The sequence below is a fragment of the Anoplopoma fimbria genome, chromosome 20, assembly GCF_027596085.1.
Source record: "Anoplopoma fimbria isolate UVic2021 breed Golden Eagle Sablefish chromosome 20, Afim_UVic_2022, whole genome shotgun sequence".
Classification (NCBI taxonomy): Eukaryota; Metazoa; Chordata; class Actinopteri; order Perciformes; family Anoplopomatidae; genus Anoplopoma; species Anoplopoma fimbria.
Window position 1 is genome coordinate 21,665,185 of NC_072468.1, and position 22,848 is coordinate 21,688,032.

Below are 22,848 nucleotides of genomic sequence, written 5' to 3' on the forward strand. Positions count from 1 at the left end.
ATATATATATATATATATATATATATATAATAAAATATATATATATATATATATATATATATATATATATATATATTATTATTATTATATATTATATATTATTATTATATTATTATTATATATATATTTGTAAATTTTGCTGCAGGACTAATAAAGGACTATATTATCTTATCTTATATATATATATGTATATATTTATTATTATATTATTATATTTATTATATATATGTACTAATATTATATTATATATATGTATATATTTATTATTATTATTATATATATGTATATTTGTAAATTTCCCCGCTGCAGGATAATAAAGGATTATATTATCTTATCTTATATATATATATATAAATATATATATATATATATATATATATATATATATATATTTTTTTTTATTCTTGTGTATTTGGTGATATATTCGTCTCACTCACAAGATTTCTATACACACCCTATGCGATTGGTGGCGGTAAAGCTCTGACGATGCCGCTATTTAACCGCAGAAGAAGAAAACGAAGCTCTCTCATTGGTTGGGAAGGGGAAATTACGTCACAGCACGACACGCATCAGGCTTTTGGTGGGAATATGAGTTCGCCTCCATGCACATTTAATTTAACATTAAAAGCGTTAATATACGTCTTGTTGTGTTTAATGTAATGCCAAAGTTTCATATATATATCACAGTTTAAAAGGTTGAAGCGTAACAGCCCTTAAGGTGTGTTTAAACCAGAAAGCCAGACAGGAAAAGTTCACTCTTTCTATTGTTTGCTAGCATGCTATCACGTTAGCCGACGGTAGAGCTGAGTAGCAATAAAGTGAGTTTACTTCAGTTTTCGAGGATACATTCACAGCTATTTATAGATAACTGTGTGTAATATGTTTGATTAGTTGTTTGCGATATATCAGTGGTAAGGAAAGCCATCAGTCCATCCTTCAGTCTTCAGAATCAACAACAACATGCCAGAGATCCAACTCAAACACGTCGTGTCCTGCAGCACAGAGGACACTGTGAGTCCACTTCTCACTTGCATTTTCATTTGCTTTGTAGATCTATTTGTATTTAAGCCAAATGTGAAGCCGTCCTTCCACTCATTTCTTGTCCATAATCCAAAAACAGACCCACAAGGCAGACAACCTGCTGAGCTCTGACACCTACAGGAAGTGGAAAGCAGCCCGACCCGGGGAGAAGCAGACCTCAGTCATTCTGCAGGTATGTGTTTCACCACCTGTGAACTGACTCCCACTGGTGTTACATAGTAATGAGGTTTTCAAAGATTCCATCCATCCATCCATCCAAAATGTTTCCAATTGTTTCAATTCAATTCAGTTTATTTTGTATAGCCCAGAATCACAGCCACTACAAATTTGCCTCAGAGGGCTTTACAATCTGTACACATGAGACATCCTCTGTCCTTAGACCCTCACATCGGCACAGGAAAAACTCCCCTAAAAAATAACCTTTTAACAGGGAGAAAAAAGGAAGAAACCTCTGGGGGAGCGACAGAGGAGGGATCCTTCTCCCAGGATGGACAGAATGCAATAGATGTCATGTGTACAGAATGAACAGCATAACAGAGATACAACACATTCAATGTATATGACATAAATGATTCATATAATAAGACTACTTATAATAACAGCAGCAATTATTATAGTAGAATTATAATTATGAAAATAGGGATAGTAATGTGATTAATAATAATAATATCGAAGTAGCAGTGGGTGTCAGTCGGCTCACAGCAGGAGGCACGACTACGGTCCAGGTACCACAACGATTCATGGAAACCTGCAAAGTGAGAAAAGAAAAAGGGCTTCAGGGTGGAAGCAAAGCTAATATTCGTAATGGTACAGGTAATAGTAATGTGACTAATAATAATAATGGTAGTAGCAGTCGGTGTCAGCAGGGCCATAGCAGGATGCACGACCACATAGCATTTTTTTAATGCTGTTAGTCCACTAAAACAAAGGAAAGCTTTGAATCCAACTTTACTTTTTCCATAAAGGGAACAGTTTTCTGTTAAATTCTGAGGTGTGAAGCCATTTGTTATGGCGTTATGTCACCAATTAAAAATGTCGATTTCTGCTCCCACTTCCCCTTTGTTGACATATTTTTTATCCTTTTGGGAATCCCCTTGTCTGCATTGTCTTAATCGTAATGTCATCCTCAACTTGCATACACATTCTGCTATGAGTCCATTTCCTTTTTTTTTTTTACCACAGAATACTTTCAAAACGGTCGCAGTTGTCTTTATTTTTTAGGGTTTAGGCAGGAGCAAATAGCCCGTTCTCCAGATTAATTCGAAATGCTGCTACTGAAAAGCTTTTAACCAAGTCTGGGAGACAATGTCACATATTGTGCTTATCTTTGTCTCTTTTCACCTACAACACCCTACAATTTTACACAATATGTTAAAGGCACTTTGAAATCTGGATTAGTAGATCTATATTACAAAGTATTGTATTACTAAGGAGCAGTTGGTCTATTCCCACATATGTATGAATGTATTTCCTTGGCATAAACATGTTTAAAAGTAGGAACTGGCAACTTCAACTTCTTTCATCTACTCTGAGAACTATTTTGAATTCGTTTCTAGTGTAAACTTTGTTAACTTATGTTGTTTTACTCTTCTCTCAGTTAGAAAAGGAGGAGCAGGTGCACAGCATTGATATTGGAAATGAAGGGTCGGCTTTCATCGAGGTGCTGGTGGGTAATTCTTCAGCTGTCAGAGACCAGGACTATGAGGTATTCCTGCAGTACAAAGTATATCACCCCCTAATGATTGTAATTACTCTACTGGTGTGTCTTGCTCCTTTATACTTTGAGTTCAATCTTTCCTAGGTTCTTTTGGTTACGTCTTCCTTCATGTCCCCCACGGAGAGCCGTAACGGCACCAACATGAACCGGGTGCGTTTCTTCGGGCCCAGCCAGCTGCAGAAGAGCACAGCACAGGAAAAGTGGGACAGAGTGAAAATTGTGTGTAGCCAGCCGTACAGCAAGGTAAAGGCCCGGTCATTCAAATTAACAACGGAGCGCAAACTGACAAATCCATCTAACTTTGAATCAACAGAATCCTAAATTAAACCCTTTTGTAATATTCTCACAGCACTGTTATGATACAGCAGTACAACGGAATTCGACAAACAGTTAGTGCTTTACACACACGGCACAATAAGGGTCTACTTGTATTGAAAGAGCATGGCTTCACACCTAGATGTAAAAGTTGTGTTTAGTAGCTAATTAAGATAACCGAATTAAAGCTGACTTCTGTGACGAGAAAGTGTAAACTAATAAGCAGAGCAGGCCCTGACCAATTTGCTGCATCAGACTTTGGCTGGTGCTCCTTGCATTGCAGCCCATAATTCACACACACACATTTACTGCTTAGCTTTATGTCTTTGAGATTATGTAAGCTATGCAGAATTGTCTTTCCAACTTCCCCTAATCAATTTAAGTGGGAGTAACTGACTTTAACTGTAACTATTTATTAGTTATAAGGGTGATGCTGCGGGCAACATAGAAACTAGGGGCCTAATCAATAGGAAAGTTATGTTGTTGTGGCCTTTTAAGTTATATTTTGAAACAATTGTATTAAAAATAATATAAGTTAAAAAATATAAAATGTTATAAATGTATCTCTTTACAGATGGATGGCGGCCCCAGCATTTGCCCCTATTCCTATGAGCATTTATTCATTGTTACTTGTGACATTAAATCTAAGATGAGTTTGTCTGTGATCTTTGCAGACCATAGCGTACGGACTGGCCTTTGTGAAGTTTCATTCACCGCCTGACAAAAATGACCCTCCTCCAACATCCTCCCCGGTGAGTCGTCCCAAGCCACGTTTTTCCTCTTTTGATTTTAACACTTGAGACCATGATGCTATTGTTGACGATGGCTGGGTATTGATCTATGTGATAGGATTACAGTTTGTAGTCCTTACCCAAAAACAATACTTTTTTTTTACTTTGAAGAAAAATAAAAATTCTCATTCGTTTTACAAAACCCTCTTCAAAATCCAAACATCTCAAAAGGTAAATGTTGTCTGAACACAAACAATTTGGCTGAATGATAATCAGAAAAGTACCTGATCAAAAAACATCTGACCAGACATTCGATGCAAACTTTCTATACTTTGGACTTTGTCAAGTTTTTGACACTATGTGACACATTTTACTTACTACGCAAAAAGTATTGAGGTTCAATACATAATAAGAGTAAATTATTAAAGTTATTCATTCAAGTGTCGGCATGAAATTCAGTATCATAAGAAAACGTTTTTTGGGATCATGTTGCTGTAAGATTAACTGTACGGCTTTACTGCTTTCCTTTGACCTGGATATATGTAATATTTATATTTCCACCTTCTCAACACAGTGTGTGGAGCATCTTTTTTTACCTGTGGTATAATTTGTTAAATTAAATGTTTTTGCTATTTAAGAGATAACAAGAGAATATCCACCCGAATCAGTCCCTCCACTTTCTCGTTTGGTATCAATCTTCTCATCCTTCTCTCCTGTCAGAAACTGACAAAATTGGGACAGTTCAGGGTGAAGGATGAGTCTCCTTCAACGAGTCCCAGCCTTCAGCCTGGCAGTCTCTTCTTCAGTCGGGACAATGCAACAAAGTCCAGCACTGCACTCAAAGGTAAATCCATTTATTAAAACTTAGAAGCTGCTGAAGCCCAATGAAATGCTTTCGTGTCCTTGTAACAATAAAGTGCTGATCACATTGAATAATTATAAAGTGCCAAGAGAGCAGTAATTATGCTTTATTTAAAGCTATTTAAGTGCGTCAGGAGTCAAGAGAGAAGGGGTTTTTCAAAAACATCCTTCATAATGAAGCTACTTTGTTCCCTCTCCAGCACTCAGCACGTCTCTGTCTTTAGTGTCTCCTCAGAGTGAGAGGTTGAGTTACGCCGCTGCTGCCCTGCAGGCTGGGGGCAGCTCCCACTCGTCAGGCCAGGCTTCCTCCTCCAGCTCTGCCTCACCACAGGTACTAAACATCATCATCATTTTCTGAAGGTCGGTCAGCAAACAGCGGTTCCCTTAACGAGGAGTAGTTTTTTTTTTTTATTTTTTTTGCTTTATTAAGACAACAGGAAAGCTGAGAGGTACGTGGAGAAGAAGTAGAAGCAGAGGCAATAAAGCAGGTTGTAGGATGGGATCTACAGTTAGAGGGAGTTTTAACAACCACATCATGTTTGGGAAAGTTAAAAGGATTTAGAAACCAATAGTGTAAAAAAGAAACCAATGTTTTTGCTCCTTTCTTCATAATAGCCTCATAGTTTCTGACAACATGTTTGTCTTTGATCAAAGTAAGCTTTTTCAAATAATAATCTCACTGTCAGGTCAGGAATAACTCAAGCACATGTAAACCAAGAAGATGTCTGACATAATAAACAGTCTGCCCTTTAATAATAACTAATGTATTCGTTGCAGCGTTTAAAAAAAAACAAAAACAGGACGTATCTGAGAAAATAATTACGGTAATACATTTGAGTCAAAAAACTAACTAGGTTCTTAAATTTTACAGCAGATATCAGCAGATATGTGCTCATTCCCTCTTATCTTATTTGGTAAAATCCCGTTTATTGAATGAAATTGTTACGTGTGCAACGGTTGCCGCTTTCATCAACTTTGAAAAAGAAGAAACTGCTTGAAACATCACATTTTCCTGGCTCAGATATAAATGCATCAAGGTAACTCTGCCTGAGCCCACTCTGAAAAAAGAACTCAACATCAGCTCTGTGTCGCTTTGAAGGAAAAAAGATAAATTAAGAATGATCTAGAGCCGCACAAATGAATGGTCTATGCATCGAAAAATAGTATAAAAATATACCTCAGTAATTGCGGTTCTGTTTTAAATTTTCTAGTGTAATTGATTCTCCACGTTTTTTCATGGGAGCTAATAATATTAAAATTTGCACAATCATTCTTTTTGCATACTGAAGGAGTGTTTTATGTCAGATGGCTCACCCATAACTAATAGACAAAAATAGCCTGCCACATTTGAGTAAGATTTATTAAATGTAGTTCTTTTGTCAGGTGACCTTGTTCTGGCATGAAATGAAATGGAAGTATGGGCAGTGTGTCTACTTTATTCCACTCATCGTCGAACAGAATCTCCTTCAAGGCACCTTTCTTAGACATACGGGTGCACTTTCTTTTTTTCATTCTGAAAAGGTGCCTTTTAATTAATGACTTGTATTAATTGTTTCCACGTAGCCACCAGCAAAGAGAAAATTTGAGTTCGGCAAAGAGCGTCCGTCTGCCTCGGGCCCTACACCCTCAAAGAAGACGAGCCCGGCCGGCTCCCCTGAGGTCAAAGCTGCGACCCCCAAACACAAGCCGAGCCCATCCAGCACGCCGAGCCCCAGCACCGCCAAAGGTAACGCACTCACATCCGCGTCTGGATCTCGGCACACAGGTAATTCCTTCACCTTCTTTGACTTTGCATATTGTCTCTCCAGCTTCCCCGGCACAGAAGTCTGCTGAAAAGAAGCGGGAGAGCCAATCCAAACCCGAACCTAAACCCAAACAACAGAAAGCCAGCGCGCAGCAGGTCCCATTCAAACGCATAATGGAGGGGGTTGTGTTTGTCCTCAGCGGCTTCCAAAACCCCTTCAGAGGGGAGCTGAGGGAAAAGGCTGTGGACATGGGGGCTAAATATCGACCCGACTGGACACCCGGCGCCACACACCTCATGTAAGTATTAAGCTGGATTGGAAAAACTGAATGGTTAAGATGTCCTCGCTTCACCATTTATGAATCCATAACTTACTTTTTCTTCCTGACTTATTGCAAAACTTAGTATTGCATCAAAGTGTTGCAGCTTGTTTGAAATACCTGCAGTAGTCAAGTTATTCTCACACTGTAGTCTGACTTGTTTTTGTCAATTACATTTTAGTGACAGTGTTGTTAAGTGTACTTTGCTAGTTTTCACAAAAAGATCCATCACAAAATGAGACTTTTATATTTCCACCACATCAAAAAGTTTTTATTGCAAGCGACACAACAAACTTAGTCCTCTGCTGGCAAGGACAGCTCACAATTATGCCTCCATAAAGAGAAATACAAGACATAAATGGGGTGCAATGGCATGATGTCGGCAGACGGAATAATTAAAACATAATGACAACAATAAATACTTTATGACAGTCAATAAAACTTTTTTCAAGAAGTTTCTTTGTAGAATATCACCGAAACATCATCACACATTTCATTGCTGAATATGAATAAAAATGGCAACATGGATGATGGGTAATGAAGTTTAAGTTGTGGGACAATTCTTTTTATTTTTTATATTAATATTATTTATTGTTAAGTACAAAAGTTTTTAAAATGTTGGTCTCTTAATTGTTCCAAAAATGTTCTTTTATGACACTTTTCTCTGCAGTTGATTATTTATCATTGAACCAGATTGCTTGATTGTGTAACAGCCCTGTTACACAATCCCTCAGTTTGATTGCATCTTGATCTCTGCTGTCAGAGCAGACTATTACCCTTGTCAGCTTCTCTTCAGTGATGTAACCGTATGTGTGTTTGTGTTTTTGTGTGTGTGTGCGTGCACGGCGGTTCTGGCCCACTAATCTGCAGCTGTGCCTTCGCTAACACCCCCAAGTACAGCCAGGTGAAATCAGCAGGGGGCATCATCATACGGAAGGAATGGGTAATGGACTGCCATAAGAGGAAACAGAAGCTCCCCTACAAACGGTAAGAGGGAAAACAAACGAGATGAAACAGAGGATATTATTGTGATAACACTTAAAGTGGCCCCATTATGCTTTTCCACTTTTTCCCTCTTCTTTAGTGTGTTATATATATTTTTGTACATGTAAAAGGTCTGTAGAGTGTAAAACCTGAAGTCCACGCCTAAAAGGAGTTGCCCTCCCCCTCAGAAGATCCTGAGCTCCTGAAACGGCTCCAATGAATTCTCTCCTTCACTTCAGTAACTTTATGAGGTCACAATGTTACGTAAGTGACGTAAAACTCCTTCCTGCTAGTTTGGCCCTCAAACAACAAAAGAGAGACGGAGTTCATGTTCACATCTACCATGTTATAGTGGTTATGAAAGCAGTCTCTCACCCAGGCGGCCTGGGTTCGAATCCTGTTGTGAACCGTTGTTTATTTGTCATGCTCCAGGTGGAGAGTTTTTTTGAAATGTGAAACGTTGACCAATCACAACAGAGCGGGCTAGCTGACCAATCAGGGCAGACTTTGCTTTCTGGACGGAAGAGCAAGCGCTACAACGGAGCGTTTCAGAGAGAGGGTGGGAAGAGGTGCTGCAGGACAGCCAGGATGAGAAAAACAAGGAGGATTATGAGCATTAACGCATGTAAACATGTTGTAACTGTAACTTGACATAAAATATGCACCCGGAAAATAGCATAATAGAGCCTGTTTAAGTGAAACTGCAATGACGCATGCATGGAAACTCAGACATGTCGGAAAGGCCCGAGCTCAGGCTTGTCCTCGGGAACAGCTGGATGGGATTGGGTTTCTAGTTAAAGGTCAACAGCCTGGCGTCGGTGTTGAGCATGTGTCCAACATATGAATCCACATCTGATTTAATACCTTCTCTTAAGCTGTACGTCTACACGGTACAATCTGTGCACGGCACTCACGCTGATTGATGCGTCCAAAAATACACCCCTCACAGCAGTGATGCCCACTTGCTACAGAGAACATTGTAACCTTGAGCAGCTGATGCCTGCTGTGATCACAAATTCAACCCAGCCGGCTCCAGCAGCTCACTAATTAAAGGGCTCATTACGCGGGGAGCTTTTGTAACATCTTATATCAATGCCCCTCATGAATCCGTGCTGAATAATGTAGACCAGAGTACTCGTCTTGGGCAACGGAACGGTCCAAATTAGTTGGAAGAGTTTGGCTCTTGCGTACTTCCGTATGAAACTTTGCTCTATCATTTAAGGAATTCCTTCATACTTGTTGCTTCTGTTGTGATTGCGTCTGGCTTGAGGACGAATCAATTTGCGACCAGGCTCCCACACAGCGAGGTCACTGAACGCATGAGTCTCTGGCTTCTGTTGCATTTGATTTAAGGATAGGAATATGCAGAAGTAGTATTGTGGTAGATATGGTAATAGCTGTCAAAGTGTCCGCCCTAATAAAAGAAGTCTTGCGCTCAGCCCTTTGTATTGTTCTTAAGCCACTTTCAAACATAGAATCAGAAAAATTGCTGTCTTCTAGTGAGCTGACAGAATACCAATTTTACGACATATCATGGTGAAATATATTGACGGTAACAAGACGGCCAAAAAAATGCTGTTTCTCTGACTACCATCATTTTCATCAGGCAACAGGAATACAGCACACTGCTCCTGCATGCGTTAGCAATTTGATTTTGATTAGCAAAATTAGGGCAGCAATTATTAGATTAGTCTGACAATTCTTTTCTAGATTAATGGTTTGGTCTGTAAAATGTCAGAACACATCAGTGAAATTGTCCCAAAATCTTGTTAGAGCCTGAGGCATTAAATGCTTTGTTTTGTCAGTTCAGAACCCAAAAATATGAAATATACTATAATGTAAGATAAAGAAAAGCAGCAAATATTCACAATTGAGAACATGAAACCATCAAATGTTCTTCGCCCTGAAAAGGGATTTAACAATTATCAAGTTGCAGATTCAATCTGTTTCTGTCGACTAATCTATCAAGCGACTAATCGTTGCATCTCTAAGTCCCTGTCCTTTTTTGGAAATATTTTTTATTTATTTATACCGCACAGGTGCTGTTGTTTTTGAATTTGCAAAACTTTACTACACCTAAATCTATGTTGTTAAGTTACATAGCTGCTCATCGAATTTAATTTGTTGGCAAATCTCGCTCTGCTGCACAACAAGCCTCCAGCAAGAAGCTTTGAAGCCAATGTTCGTAGTAGCCAAACTTTGATATTACGACCTCTAGGTGGGGCCCAAAAAGAGGTTTTCTCATAAACTTACCTCCAGAAAGAGACGGCCGTAAATCAGTGGATACTTATTTTTTTTTTTAAGTAAATCATTCATTAAGTCCTAAAAGTTGTAAAATGCAGCAACAGCCGAATCCAGAGTGAATGAATGAGCCTGAGAACGAGCGTCTTGGAGGCGGGGTTAAAGGAAACGCTAGTGTGCTCGCTTTAAAGGCCTGTTGATGCAGAAACGATGCAAAAAGATCTGAGCCAAAAGATGATTTTATTTTTATTATTAAAACAATATCTCGTTGTACATTCATCATTAAAACCGGATCAAGTTATTTAAATGTGTGCATAGCTTTGGGACAGCTACCAAGCACTTCTATAGGCAGAAGGATTTTCCTTGAGGGACCATCTATCACACATAATGCCTTCACAAAAAGGTTTTTGTACATTACTGAGCTTTAGCAGCACAAATAGAGTGAATGTTAAGGTTGTCTGCAGCCTTCAATAGGCTATTCCATGATAATCAAAGTCAGTTTGTGAAAGGCAGAACTGCTCTTCTCTCTCTCTCTCTCTCTCTCTCTCGCTCCACCACGCCCTCGCTAGGCTCTCACTACTCACAGAGCCGCCACGCTGCTCGTGTAACACCATGTTTCAATCAAAACATATTTATGGGAATTATCTAATTAGAAAAACTGCATGGAAATGCCAACTCCAGCATTACATGTCAAACACTCTGCTGCACACGAATAGTGGAGACACTCAATGAAGCTATAAATCAAGAGACCCGTCATCGACACCCCTCTGTCATCATTTTTTTCTTTGGAAAGCAACAAATTCAGTCTCATATGAGCTGAAACCGTAGAACCCCTCCACCAGCTCTTTGTTTCCATTTTATTGTTTTTCCTGTTTTCTCAGAGAGACACTTTGTTTACCCAGCTGATGGATTTGCTGCAAAATCACTTTCCGTCTGCTGCCAACTTTATGAAATTGGCTTCATATCGCCTTGATTGTGGAATCTAACGATTGTGAAAAATAGTCAAAAATATTTGTCGTTTTGAGAGCCCACAATCCATTGACTTTCTTTTTGGTTCTGTGTGCTTATTAAACCTTTAAAAATGACTCTACTTGAACTGAACGACTCAGTCTTTGAAAATGACCATTTCGAGAATGAAGAGGATGTAGCTGAAAGGGGATTATTATTATTATGGGTGGTGTGAATCTCAAAAATATATATCTTATCACTTTGTAGCATGAAACCTTCCAAGTTTATAGCAGAAACAGTGGTGAAACATGTTGGTTGGTCATTCAAATTATGCTTTGTTTTTAATTTCTATATTTTTAATTTATTTGAATTCTCCTCTGAGGCCCACCAGTGGGCCGGACCCAGTGTTTAAGAAAACCGGATTAGTCGATCAACAGAGAATTATTTGGCAACTATTTTGGGAATCGGTTAATCTTTCATCAATCGCTGATTCCAGCTTCTCCAATGTGAGGATTTGCTGCTTTTCTTCGTCTCATACGATGGTAAATACGATGGTAAATACGATGGTAAATTGAATATATTTGTGTTTTGGCTGTTGGTTGGACAAAACAAGCTATTTCTATTTATTGCGATGGACTGTTTATTTCATTTTTTTTATTTAATAGACAAATAAATCAAGTTATTAATTGACAGATTAATCAATAATATATAAAAAAAAGTGTCAGGTTGCAGCCACAACGGGAACCATCACAAACGTGTTATCAGCGGTCAGAGTTGCATTCTGTTTGGATTATTCTGGACGGCCACAGTGTGCGCATGAGCCGTGCAAAGAGTCTCCGAGAGTAACGGAGGAAACTTTGTAACATCAACACTGCTGAAGGGCGACGGCGCACAACGCTGTGGTTTTGTGAAGTCCGATCATTACTTTTAAGATTGTCCAAAAGCGCATTGAAATGAGAAGTGCCCTGCAGCCTGTGTCATCATTCTCCCTCGCACTTTCTCAGTCAATTTCTGATGGTGTCGAAGATCCCTCACCCCCGCCCTCACCCCGCTCTCGTTGCCAGAATAATCCATTCCCCTGCCCAGCACCGCTATTGTGCGGCGCGTGGAGTGTGCAGCTTTGATGATGTATCCTTTATTTAAAAGCTGCATCTGCTATGGGTAATTAAAGGGACCACTTACTTTGATGATGACAAGTGCCCAAAACAAATACGCGCACACTCTCAAACTGTTGCTCCATCATGCACACAAACACCGTCTCACTGGGCGTCTGAGGGCAAATGCACAGCTTCAGCTCCTGCCATGCATACGCACTGTGTATAAATATATATATTAAAGAAATGATGACATCAGCCAAGAACCACAGAAATGCATTCTCCATAGTTATTATCCAATCAGCGAGAATCCAGAGATGGACAGAAAGAGAGGAGAGCAGAAAACACTTAAGCAGCTCTACAACATCCCATCACAATAGAGCTGAATAATTAAGCACATTTCTCATTAAAACTCAGGCTCTGTTGTTAGATCCCAAGAGGAATTGGAAAATAGTTTGCATTGTGGTGCCAAAATATCAGCACAATCACGCCGTGATAAATAAAACGGTGAATAAAACTTAATTGCACACAAAAACCCAAAACTAAAAAGTGATTGTCTGAAAATATTCTTAACTGCACAGAATCAAAAATGTAAAAGCTTAGGGAAGCAACTAAAAGTATTTTTCATTATCGATTAGATAATATATATCATTTTCTTGATTGTTTTGACCCTGAATTGCCAGAAAATAGTTTTTTCCGGGCCCAGTGTGACATTTTCAAATGTCTTGTTTCAGACGATCGCTAGTCGTAAACATAAAGATTTTCAATTTACAGTCATTTAAAACTTTGAAAAGAAGCAACGAGTGTTTGACACTTTTGCTTAAAGCTTACGTAGGTGATTTATTTAAAAAAAAGTTGTCAACACTGAGTTGGGTTTTGTCGGTTGGGAACTTTCAAAATGTATCTCACTCTTTGTTAGTTTCTTCAATTTTGCCAACCCCAGCTTTTAAAAAAAACAAACAAGTTTTAGCAATCAATTATCAAAATTGTTGCTGAATAATTTTCTGTTTCCATTATTCAATGGAATGGAATTATTCTTCACCATTATTTGATTGTTTCAGCTGTAGATAAGTGCATTTCAACCATCATCAGTAGTAAACAGAGCATCTGTTATTTAATTATTTTTGCTTAAAAAAAAAGAAGAGTAATCAAAAGTTTCCGCTCTAGTATGACTTGGTTTTCACCCTCTCTAACAAATCACCACGTGACTGCAGTTCACTGTCAGCAGAGCTGATTGAGTGTGTTGGTCCACTTCTGAGGCAACAAGATTTATTGCCATAAGCAACAGATTCTGCATTCCTCCTGTCGCCCGCGGTGTCCTTTTTCATTTTCCAATTTCCTGGGCACTGAGTTTTATGAAGCAAGTAAGCATAGGTCAGTAAAATGTCTCCCAACTGTGTGAGCGGAAATAATTACACTTAACGGTGGTATTCGACTCTCTGCACTTCACACTCTCAAGCTGATAATGCCCATGTGACTTCATGGTGGCTCGATGGAATACATGGAGAGGGTTCATAGAAATGTCATATCCTTATTTAACTCTCTCACATTTAGAACATTTGGCTTTCTTTTTTCTCCCCTCGCTCTCTTAACCTCTGCAGAGATCGTCATGATCTCTCTGCTAACTAGATTTGTTCTTCTGCTACTTTATTACATTTTCAGGTTTTACTTGATTGCTTAATGATCTGCAAAGAAGGCCTGTGTTTGCAATGTGTATTTTTTTTTTTTTGTTCGTTAGTATATTCCACAAAAATGTAAATACAATTCATAGAAAGGTCAGCCAGTGATTCGTTTTGGTTTTTCAACCCAATAAACTTGTCAATTTCAAATAGACACACTGAAACATTATTCCATGATTGTCACTTTAAAAAAAAAAAAAAATATATATATATATATATATATATATGTATAATGAAGGACAAAAAATAATTAACATTTTTTTTAACCAGAGATGAAATGAAAAATGCATTTTTAGATCACATCCCTCTAGTCATAATGCACACCTATTTAACAATATATGCGAAACGATTAGTCCTGAGGACATAGTGTCAATTCTGAAGCCCATACTCAGTCTGACAGAGTAACAGTCACAGGACTGGAAATAAGTCTACACAGTACATGCAAACCGCATTTCTTGATCTCCAATTTAAAAATCTCATTGTTAGAGGATGTTCGACCTGATGAGGTTTATGAAATGGTGGTAAAGCTCGTTGGGGGTGGGTCTGAAAACAGTGAGCAGGGCTCGGCACAAAGGACACACGAGGACTAGCAGCGTGGAAGATACCGAGCATCCTCCAAAAAAAGAAAAAGATTGACAAGGAGAAAGCAATAGTCATGATGATGATGATGTCAACTGATGAAGAAATGAAGAAATACATGAAGGATCAAATAAAAGTTGATGCGGGGTTACCAAACTTGTGGAGAAGAACCGAGGACCGCTGTCCAAAGCTGTCTGCGGCAGCGTGTTCTCTGAATCCCGTCCACGTCCACACAATCGGAGCAAATACTCTCAAAGGCGGATAAAGACAAAGTTCTTATTTCAAAGCACACAATGCTGTGATTTTTATTTTAAAATGTCATTATGTTCAAAATAACATTTTAAAATAAAATGTTCATTATTCCAGTCATGAATAATTTCATTTGTCAATTTATTCTTGTTTAGATTTATTTATTAGATTTATTTTTCAAAGAGAAATGAGAAATGCACTTTTATATAAGTTTGAATATAAGTGCTTTATTTAACAGAAATGCAAGTTTGCTACCGGTCTCATTCCGACAAATTCATAACGCAACCCGGCACAAACGAATGTTTGCGATTCTGCAATTCAATTACGTCTCAATTCAAATCTCGGATCATATGCAGCTGTGTTTTGTTGATTTTGAAATGTTCAAATATATGTTTCCGTGACTTTTGCATTTGACCATGTTAATGTGGTCAAAATCATCACTGAAACTCATCCCAATGGTTTTTTCTGGTATTTCTGCCAGAAGAAAAAGAATCATTGAGTTGTATCGTCATATGGAAGAGACAAATCTGATTCTGGCAGATAAGTCTGTGATGCAGCTTGACGACCTGACAAGCACACTGACTGACGCCTTGTGGAGAAAAGTCTACTTGTCACAGTCTAAAAATAGTGGCAGACATCGGTATTTATGAGTGAGACATACTATATGTTGAATAAGTCTTGATTTCCTACCAAGAGATAATTGTTTTTTGATTTTGCCCAGAAGATCGCTTGAATTTTTGTATTGTTCTACGAACCCTTCCTCCTTCAAACTTCCCTGAAACGCATTAGTCTCTCAACATAAAACCCCTCCTATCCCTACAGTGTTGCACATTTCAACAAAGGGCTATTGGTAACATCTTATAAATGGCTAAAGAAAAAAGGTAAATGTCACTGCTGCTCATCGTATTTTTCTTTTTGAGCAGCCACTCAGCCATGTCTCACAGACACCATAACCGACTACGTAAACGTTTGTGTGGAGAACACCGTACCCACCAGGACTGTACGGTGTTTTTCCAACAGCAAACCCTGGATCAATCCTGAGATAAAGACCCTCCTCAAGGAGAAGAAGAGGGTCTTTAGATCAGGAAACAAGGAGGAGCTGAGGATTGTGCAGAGGGAGCTGAGGAGGAAGATCAGGGAAGGAAAAACAGTCTACAGGACGAAGATGGAGGATCAGCTGCAGCAGAACAACATCAGCGGAGTCTGGAAGAGCCTCAAGTCCATGTCTGGCCACAAGGGGCCCAACCAACAACCTGTGGGGGACCAACAGTGGGTGAATGATCTGAACTTATTCTTCAACAGATTTGATCAGCCATCCACCCCTCCCCCCACCCAGACCTCCCTGCCGCTGCAGCCCCCATCGTCTGCACCCCCTGTAGATTGCCCCTCTTCCTCCTCTTCCTCCTCCACCCCCTTTTCCACAACACTCGGCTCCCCTCCGCACTCCTCAAACACTGCACTCCACCAACACCCCACCGGACTACCTCACCAACCGTCCACAGTATGTGAGGATACGGGAGTGTGAGTCAGACCTGGTGTCCTGCAGCACGGGGGCCCCACAAGGAACCGTTCTGGCTCCATTCCTCTTCTCCATCTACACATCGGACTTCAAACACAACTCTGCTACCTGCCACCTGCAAAAGTTCTCTGACGACTCTGCAATCGTCGGCCTCATCGCCGCCGGCGATGAGAGGGAATACAGAGAACTGAACCAGGACTTCATAGGATGGTGCCGGCGGAACCGCCTCCAGATCAACTCTGGTAAAACCAAAGAGCTGGTGGTGGACTTCTGCCGGAGTAAACACTGTCCTCCGGAACCAGTGAACATCCAGGGACAGGACATTGAGATTGTGCAAGTTTTTTTTTCTGTCTGTAAATATAATATATCAGTTATTGTTGATTTCTACTGTTTTTTATCGCTTATTTATAATACTTGGTTTTTTTTTTGGTTTTTTTTACATTTTTCTTTGATCTTGTTTTTCTTTTACTATGTCTCTTGTGTGCACTATCCTCTATGCTGCTGTAATCCTGCAAATTTCCCTGCTGCGGGACTAATAAAGGATTATCTTATCTTATCTTATGAGTGACTGTGAAACGAGGAAAGCGCTTTGGGGTGAAACTAGGACAAAGTTTATGTATTTAAAGCAGAATTTATGACTGGTTTGACATTTTTTTGAGTTTTCTTTTCTTCCTCCTGCAGAAGATTAGATTTGTCACCCAGCAGGCAAACTTCAGAATATTAAATACACAGGCACTTGTAATGTTTTAAACATTAGGACATTTATTGTTTGGTGACAAATATTACCTTCACTCTGAACCTTGCTTTTTGTTTTGCCCCACTAATACCTTCCCCACTGCCGTTTGAGACATTGTAAAGCTGATTGGTACCAAGACGTATTGTGCAGGCGTCCCTTTTCCTTCTGGCCTTTAATCATCCTGACACATTTTGTTCACCCGTTCTTTGTCTTCCTTCAGGTATTTGATGGATGGCGCTGAGTCGAGCTCCGAGAGCGAAATGGAAGTAGACGACCAGAGTGAGGAGGAAATGAACACAAAGGTGGATTTCTACTTTAAGTGACTAGAAAAAAATGATCTAATGAATAATCTTTATTTCCAGTTTATAACTGTCAGTCAGTTTTAACGCTCTGTCCACGATGTTCTTGCAGACTCCACTGAAGCAGGAGAGACAAGTCACCCCCAAAAAGACGCCCGAGAAGAAGGGTGAAGACGATGAGTACGCCGGCTCCACTGATGTGGAGGAACCAGGTTTGAGTCAAACTACTTTAATATTTATTTCCACTGTGAAAAAAGGTGCATTTGAACTACCATGTTTAGGATTTAATACCATTTCAATGACTCCACACTTCACATTAGTGTTCGGAAAAGTGACTTACAAAGACTTACATTGTGTTTTTCAATGGACTTGTCGTTAAAGTAAATCGAAACAGGCAGGCCAATGGGTGTAATGATAGGGGAAGAAGGTCAATTGTAAAGGTGAAATAGAGGAAATGGAAAAATGACAGCCTTCTCTGTTGAAGGTCAAAACAAGCATTTTCTCTGAAGTCATGTAGGCTGGCTTATTTACTTTGATACATTTTTTTGAGCTCACTTAAAAGTGATGTTGAAGGTTAAGGAAACATGTTGGTTTATGTAACATTAATGACAGATGAAAGAAGGTAATTACTAATTGTGCAGTCTATGCAAACATAAAGGCAAGGCCAAAAAGTATAAAAAAATAATAGTTAATGTTTAAAATGTACATTCCCTTGGACTTTCCACTCTATTTTAACAATAATGCAGTCCTGCCATACTCACCACACCTCTGTGAGCTTCTCTCTTTGTCCTAACTGAGACACTGTTCTCCATCACTGATTAATTCAAGACAATTATTTGATTGCTTTCTGTTGAATTTTGTGCATAAATATGTGGTTTCCTGACAATGAATCTTAACGAGTTTGGTAAAAAGTACTGATCCCAAAAGCATAAAGACCTCTCATCTTTCCTTGAGATCAGCCAGGAAGTCAAAGTTGACTTCATCGGATACTTTGTTTTGTAACCAAATAATCCCAATCCCATCAGCCTCAGCTGCACTTTGTGTTCAGTGCTAATTGGTGAATGAATAGATAGATAGATAGATAGATAGATAGATAGATAGATAGATAGATAGATAGATAGATAGATAGATAGATAGATAGATAGATAGATAGATAGATAGATAGATAGATAGATATTCCTTAATTGATCCCCATGGGGGTGTTGCAGCATCTCAAGTACTGAGTAAACACATTAAGATAATAAATAAAAGATATTCTACAATAAAATAAAAACAAAAATAAAATAGAACTGTAAGACAGCAATGTTCAGTATATCTACATGTGTGCAATGTTCCACATGAGTCCAGTGCAGGAGAAAGTGGGGGGAGTAGACATTTACAGCGTTATTGTGAGAATTTGTAACTTACATTTATAAAAAAAAAAATAATAATATATCATCTTTTTATTTTATTTATTCCTCTCATGTTTGCATCTGAAAATGTGGAAGTTTGGCCTAACACTTTACCTCTGCAATAAATTATAAAAGCCCACACACACACACACACACACACACACACACACACACACACACACACACACACACACACACACACACACACACACACACACACACACACACACACAAGACAGACAGAGAAGAGCTGAATTGCAAGTGGCTGTGACTCATGGGAAGTGTTTCTTTCTAGCTAAGGAGGCAGGATGAGGGTAACACTGGAGCTGAAGAGGACTGGATGGATTGAGAGGGGCAAGAGGAACAATGTTGGGGCCCGGGGATTAGACAAAAAGGGAACACCTTTATGACGCACTTGGAAATGGACGAGAACAACATACATACTGTAGATGCTGTCTGAGGGGGAAGCAGGGACGGAGGCGAGATGCAATCAGTGTGGAGGGACTTGTGCATGATTCTCATTTCTATGGTAATGCGAAGCCAGAAGTAAAGCGTGCAACTAACGCTGACCCGCCGAACACATAACAGGGAGACGGCGTTTTAATTAGACCTGCTTGTCTTTTTTCCCCCCCCTCAACAGCAAAGGATTGTGTGGTAACGGAAACCGTTGACAACAAGGTTGCGTCTTTTTAAGCGATAACTGTCATAGAGGTGTGGATTCATCTTGCGTTTTTCCACCTTCTGCCGGCACAATGAAAATAGAATGCTGTTGTATTTGGTAGAAAATACGATAGCAAGATTGAGTTCTTTATCACACATATTATTTTCCTCAAGGCCCTTTTCCAGCATTACCCGACATGTCTGCTTTTTAGGTTAATTATTTCACCATATTATAATCTCCTCATTCCACAGGAGGCGGTGATGATGAGTCTGCCGTGGACACGGAGGACGAGCTGCAGAGGTAAACAAAACCCATAATGATGATAATTAATCCTGTTTGTTCCTCCGTGTAATTACAAGCCGGTGACTTGATCTCTGCTCTCTTGTTGCTCCACTAGTAAAAAAACATTACCTGTATATTCGAACTAAAATCAGTAATTCCACTTTTACTTGAGTCAACTTCTGATTCATAAAAACACAATACCTTAAGTTGGCTACAGGTCTACATGTCACGTTTTCCTCACAGGGTGATCAGTGAGAAGGCCCTCTGATTTAAAGTGGAAAGAGTGACGTCATCAGCATAAAGATTGGTTCCCCTACGTGCTTTCTCAATGCAACTGACCTTGACTTAGTGGCTGTAGCCACTCAAATGCAGCAAGCGCAAACCCCTGTACCGGGGGTCAGAGCGGTCTGGTGGCAAAAGGCCGCTCTGGGTCAAACCTTTGTAACAGCAAAACAAAAATCTTGCTGATCTGACAGGGAGTAAGGGCAGTCTGGGGGAAAAAGCAAACCCTTCAGGGTTAGACCAAGCACTACGGAGGCAGAGCGAGTAGAGCTTTAATCACAAGGTTGGCAGTTTGACCTCCCGTCTGAAACCCAAGCTGCTCCCTATAGGCATGCCAGCACCTTATATCAATATTTGAATGTGTTTGAATAAGAGGCACATTCAAGTACATGTAGTTCGAAAATTTACGGACTTAAACATACCTTCTTTTGTGTTTTTCAATAATACAGGAACTGCTTTACAAGCATTTGTCGTACTATAGTACGTACAATATTACTATTGTCTTACAGCCTATATAGAGTGACTCGCAGCAGCGCAATAGAAGTAGCTTTAATTCTTTAACAGCTCCATAAAAGTGAGATCTGTATCGACCTGCCAAACGTAGCTGTGACAGACATGAGAAGAAGTGCTCGGACAAGACAAAAAAAAAATATTGGAAAAAAAGGCAAGAAACTGCAAGGTTTCCTCTTTAGAGGGGTGGACATTTAATCGTGTGCGTGTGTGACATGTCCTGTGTCTGCCTTTGTAATAGGGTGGAGAGTGAGAGCAGACAGAAGAAAGCAGCAGCAGAAGGGAAGACGGTGAAACAGGAGGATCCATACGGGGGGTCGACAGATGAAAACACAGACGTGGAGGCTGAAGAGGATCACCCCATCCCGGAGCTACCAGGTCTGTCGCTTTGGTCTCATCTCTTTTGTCTGTTGCTATCACAGGAACAGATGTCCTCCCGTACACGTCGGCCATCACGAACCCCTGACAGAAAGTAATTGGATGGCTTTCTTGCCTTTCAGGGACGCCACACACAAACGTCAAAGTGTGTTCGTTTTTTTTCCTCTGGTGTTCGGCTGCTTTCTCCTCTTTTTTTATCAGAGAACAACTATAATTACTCCTACATGTTGTGTAATCACCCCTTGCGCTCTTCTGCTCCTTTCTTTTCCCATTTTCTTCCAGACTTCCTGAGTGGAAAGCACTTTTTCCTCTACGGTAAATTCCCTAACAACGAGAGGCGTCTGCTGTTGCGGTACATCGTTGCCTTTAACGGGTGAGAAAGTACCAGAAGCACAATAAGAGTACATAACGACTTTAATTGGTGATGCGATTAAATGTTTGTCTAAAAATAACACAATGCTGTCTTTGCTCCAGGCTGATTGAGGAGTACATGACGGAGAAGGTGCAGTTTGTGGTGACCAGTGAAGGGTGGCACGACTCCTTCGAAGACGTCAGTTGAGTTTCTGCTTCCTTAAGAATATTGAGCATTTCTGTGGATTTGGATTTGAACGTTTGCATGCATGCTTTAATTTTCTGCTCCAGGACACTTAAATGTTTAATAATACAAAGTGAAAAGATCTATATTAAAAAAAGCCATATATATATATATATATATATAAAAAATAAATAATAATAAGACTTCAAAGCAATTTTCTTCAAGCAGAAAGCTGTCATTTTGCAAGGTTTGAACATTTTAAAGCATTGAAGCAAATGGCAAACCTGAGGTCATTTTTGTATTTTTTAGCCTTCCAGTAAGTGGCTTTTTTTTTTTATCTGTTGAAAATTGTGGGTCAGAATTGGTTTGTTAGCGCCTGAATTTGCAGTTTTAGTTACACGATCCAGACCTTCAGTTTTTCCAAAGGCTTTAAACCTTTTCATATCTGTGCGACAGATAACTCCACGACCTCTCTGTTCCCCTTGCTTTCACTCTCGCCTCCGTCACAGGCGCTGATGGAGAACGGCTATCTGAACTTCGTCAAACCAGCATGGATTTACGCAATCAACGAACGACAAAAGATACTGCCCTATCAACCCTACACGGTCGTCCCCTGAACAATGCACTGTATGTACACATGCAGGTGTGCACGGACACACTCAATACACCAATGGGGAACAGCCATGGACGCATTTCTTTTTTTGCAGATTCACCGCTTTACTTTCATAAAAGCAATAAACTGTTCATTAATGACTTTCCACTGACTTTATACTGGCCAATTAGAAATGTTTTCAGTCCTCATGTGTTTCAACACATGTACTCTCCTTTTGGCCAAGATGGGAAAATGTATTTTTAAATGGTGTCTGTTGAGGTTAACGTAACGATAAGCTTTAGACTTATTATTAGCTTTTTATTTTGAAAGTTGTTAGTTCTAGCTTGGACTTTGTGTACAAAGCACACACTCTCTGGTTCAGGACTTGTTTGAATTCCTCGGTTCCTGTGCTGCAGCTTTTTGGCCGCTCACCTCGGCTACCTCGGGCTCCGTCTGGAAATGAGTTATCACCCAGTGCTGACTGCCGGCGGCACCGATAAGACTCTTGACTTGTGTAAGCGGGCAGACCCATTAAGAGGCCAGCTCAAAGTCAGGGGGGAAAAGTGCCATTTATTTAAGGCCGCAGCCACCAAATGCAGAAGTCAGGACGACTGAATTCTGCAAATTAAAAAAGGAATACTGGGGATCCGTTTGTTCTTCTCCTTTTTATTTCATGAAATTCCACGTGTGTGAGAAAGTGATGGATTTCTGTGCGTTTGAAGTTTGATGAATCTTGAGTTTTTTTGTGGTTTGGTTTTATTCATGTTTGTGTAATTAAGAATAAAAGAATTGGACTGGCTCGACAGATGTGAGGACGTAAAACAAACGTCAGTGTTTTGCCTCAGTCGAGATTTTCAAAATGCCTCTGAAGACACGGGGAGATGTCGGCTTACTGTCTGCTTGCTTGGCAGCTTGTCTTAACCTTTATCTTAAATGCTTTTTTTTTTTTTTTTTGTTCTTACACTACTTAATTATTTTGTCTAAAAAAAAAGAAAGATTTTTAATTAAAGGTTTTGTTCTCATTTTTATTCATCAAACATGTCTTTGCACTGAGCTGCTCTCATCCCTTCCTCTCTGGGTTTGCAGCTCAAGAGGCTCTCTCTTCCATTTCATTCCTTCTCCCCACCTCGAGTCCCTTTCTCCATTCTCTATTTTACTTC

The 22,848-nt window shown here is 39.6% G+C and overlaps 1 protein-coding gene across 3 annotated transcripts; it reads left to right on the forward strand.

Moving 5' to 3' along the window:
* The first annotated feature begins 542 nt into the window (after nt 1-542).
* xrcc1 (X-ray repair complementing defective repair in Chinese hamster cells 1) lies at nt 543-22,646 on the forward strand. 3 transcript variants are annotated; one of them, XM_054621706.1, is made up of 18 exons: nt 543-818; nt 892-1,011; nt 1,121-1,213; nt 2,639-2,746; nt 2,843-3,001; nt 3,748-3,825; nt 4,525-4,648; nt 4,866-4,996; nt 6,229-6,391; nt 6,474-6,708; nt 7,600-7,716; nt 16,979-17,060; nt 17,170-17,269; nt 19,361-19,409; nt 20,425-20,561; nt 20,844-20,934; nt 21,036-21,111; nt 21,606-22,646. In XM_054621706.1, the coding sequence occupies exons 2-18, from the start codon at nt 961-963 to the stop codon at nt 21,711-21,713; spliced, it is 1,902 nt and encodes a 633-aa protein (XP_054477681.1). In that variant the 5' UTR covers nt 543-818; nt 892-960; the 3' UTR covers nt 21,714-22,646. The 3 variants fall into 3 exon arrangements, with proteins under 3 accessions (XP_054477681.1, XP_054477680.1, XP_054477682.1); XM_054621705.1 differs by having other exon boundaries at nt 543-1,011; XM_054621707.1 differs by having other exon boundaries at nt 543-1,011; nt 4,890-4,996.
* The last annotated feature ends 202 nt before the right edge of the window (nt 22,647-22,848 follow it).

What these genes read in the sequence shown, in the direction of transcription:
- xrcc1 (XM_054621705.1), top strand. Translation starts at nt 961, where the DNA reads ATGCCAGAGATCCAACTCAAACACGTCGTGTCCTGCAGCACAGAGGAC. An exon ending in CACTGATGTGGAGGAACCAG is followed by an intron (nt 17,270 to 19,360) that starts GTTTGAGTCAAA and finishes CTCATTCCACAG; the next exon opens with GAGGCGGTGATGATGAGTCT. An exon ending in ACGGAGGACGAGCTGCAGAG is followed by an intron (nt 19,410 to 20,424) that starts GTAAACAAAACC and finishes CCTTTGTAATAG; the next exon opens with GGTGGAGAGTGAGAGCAGAC.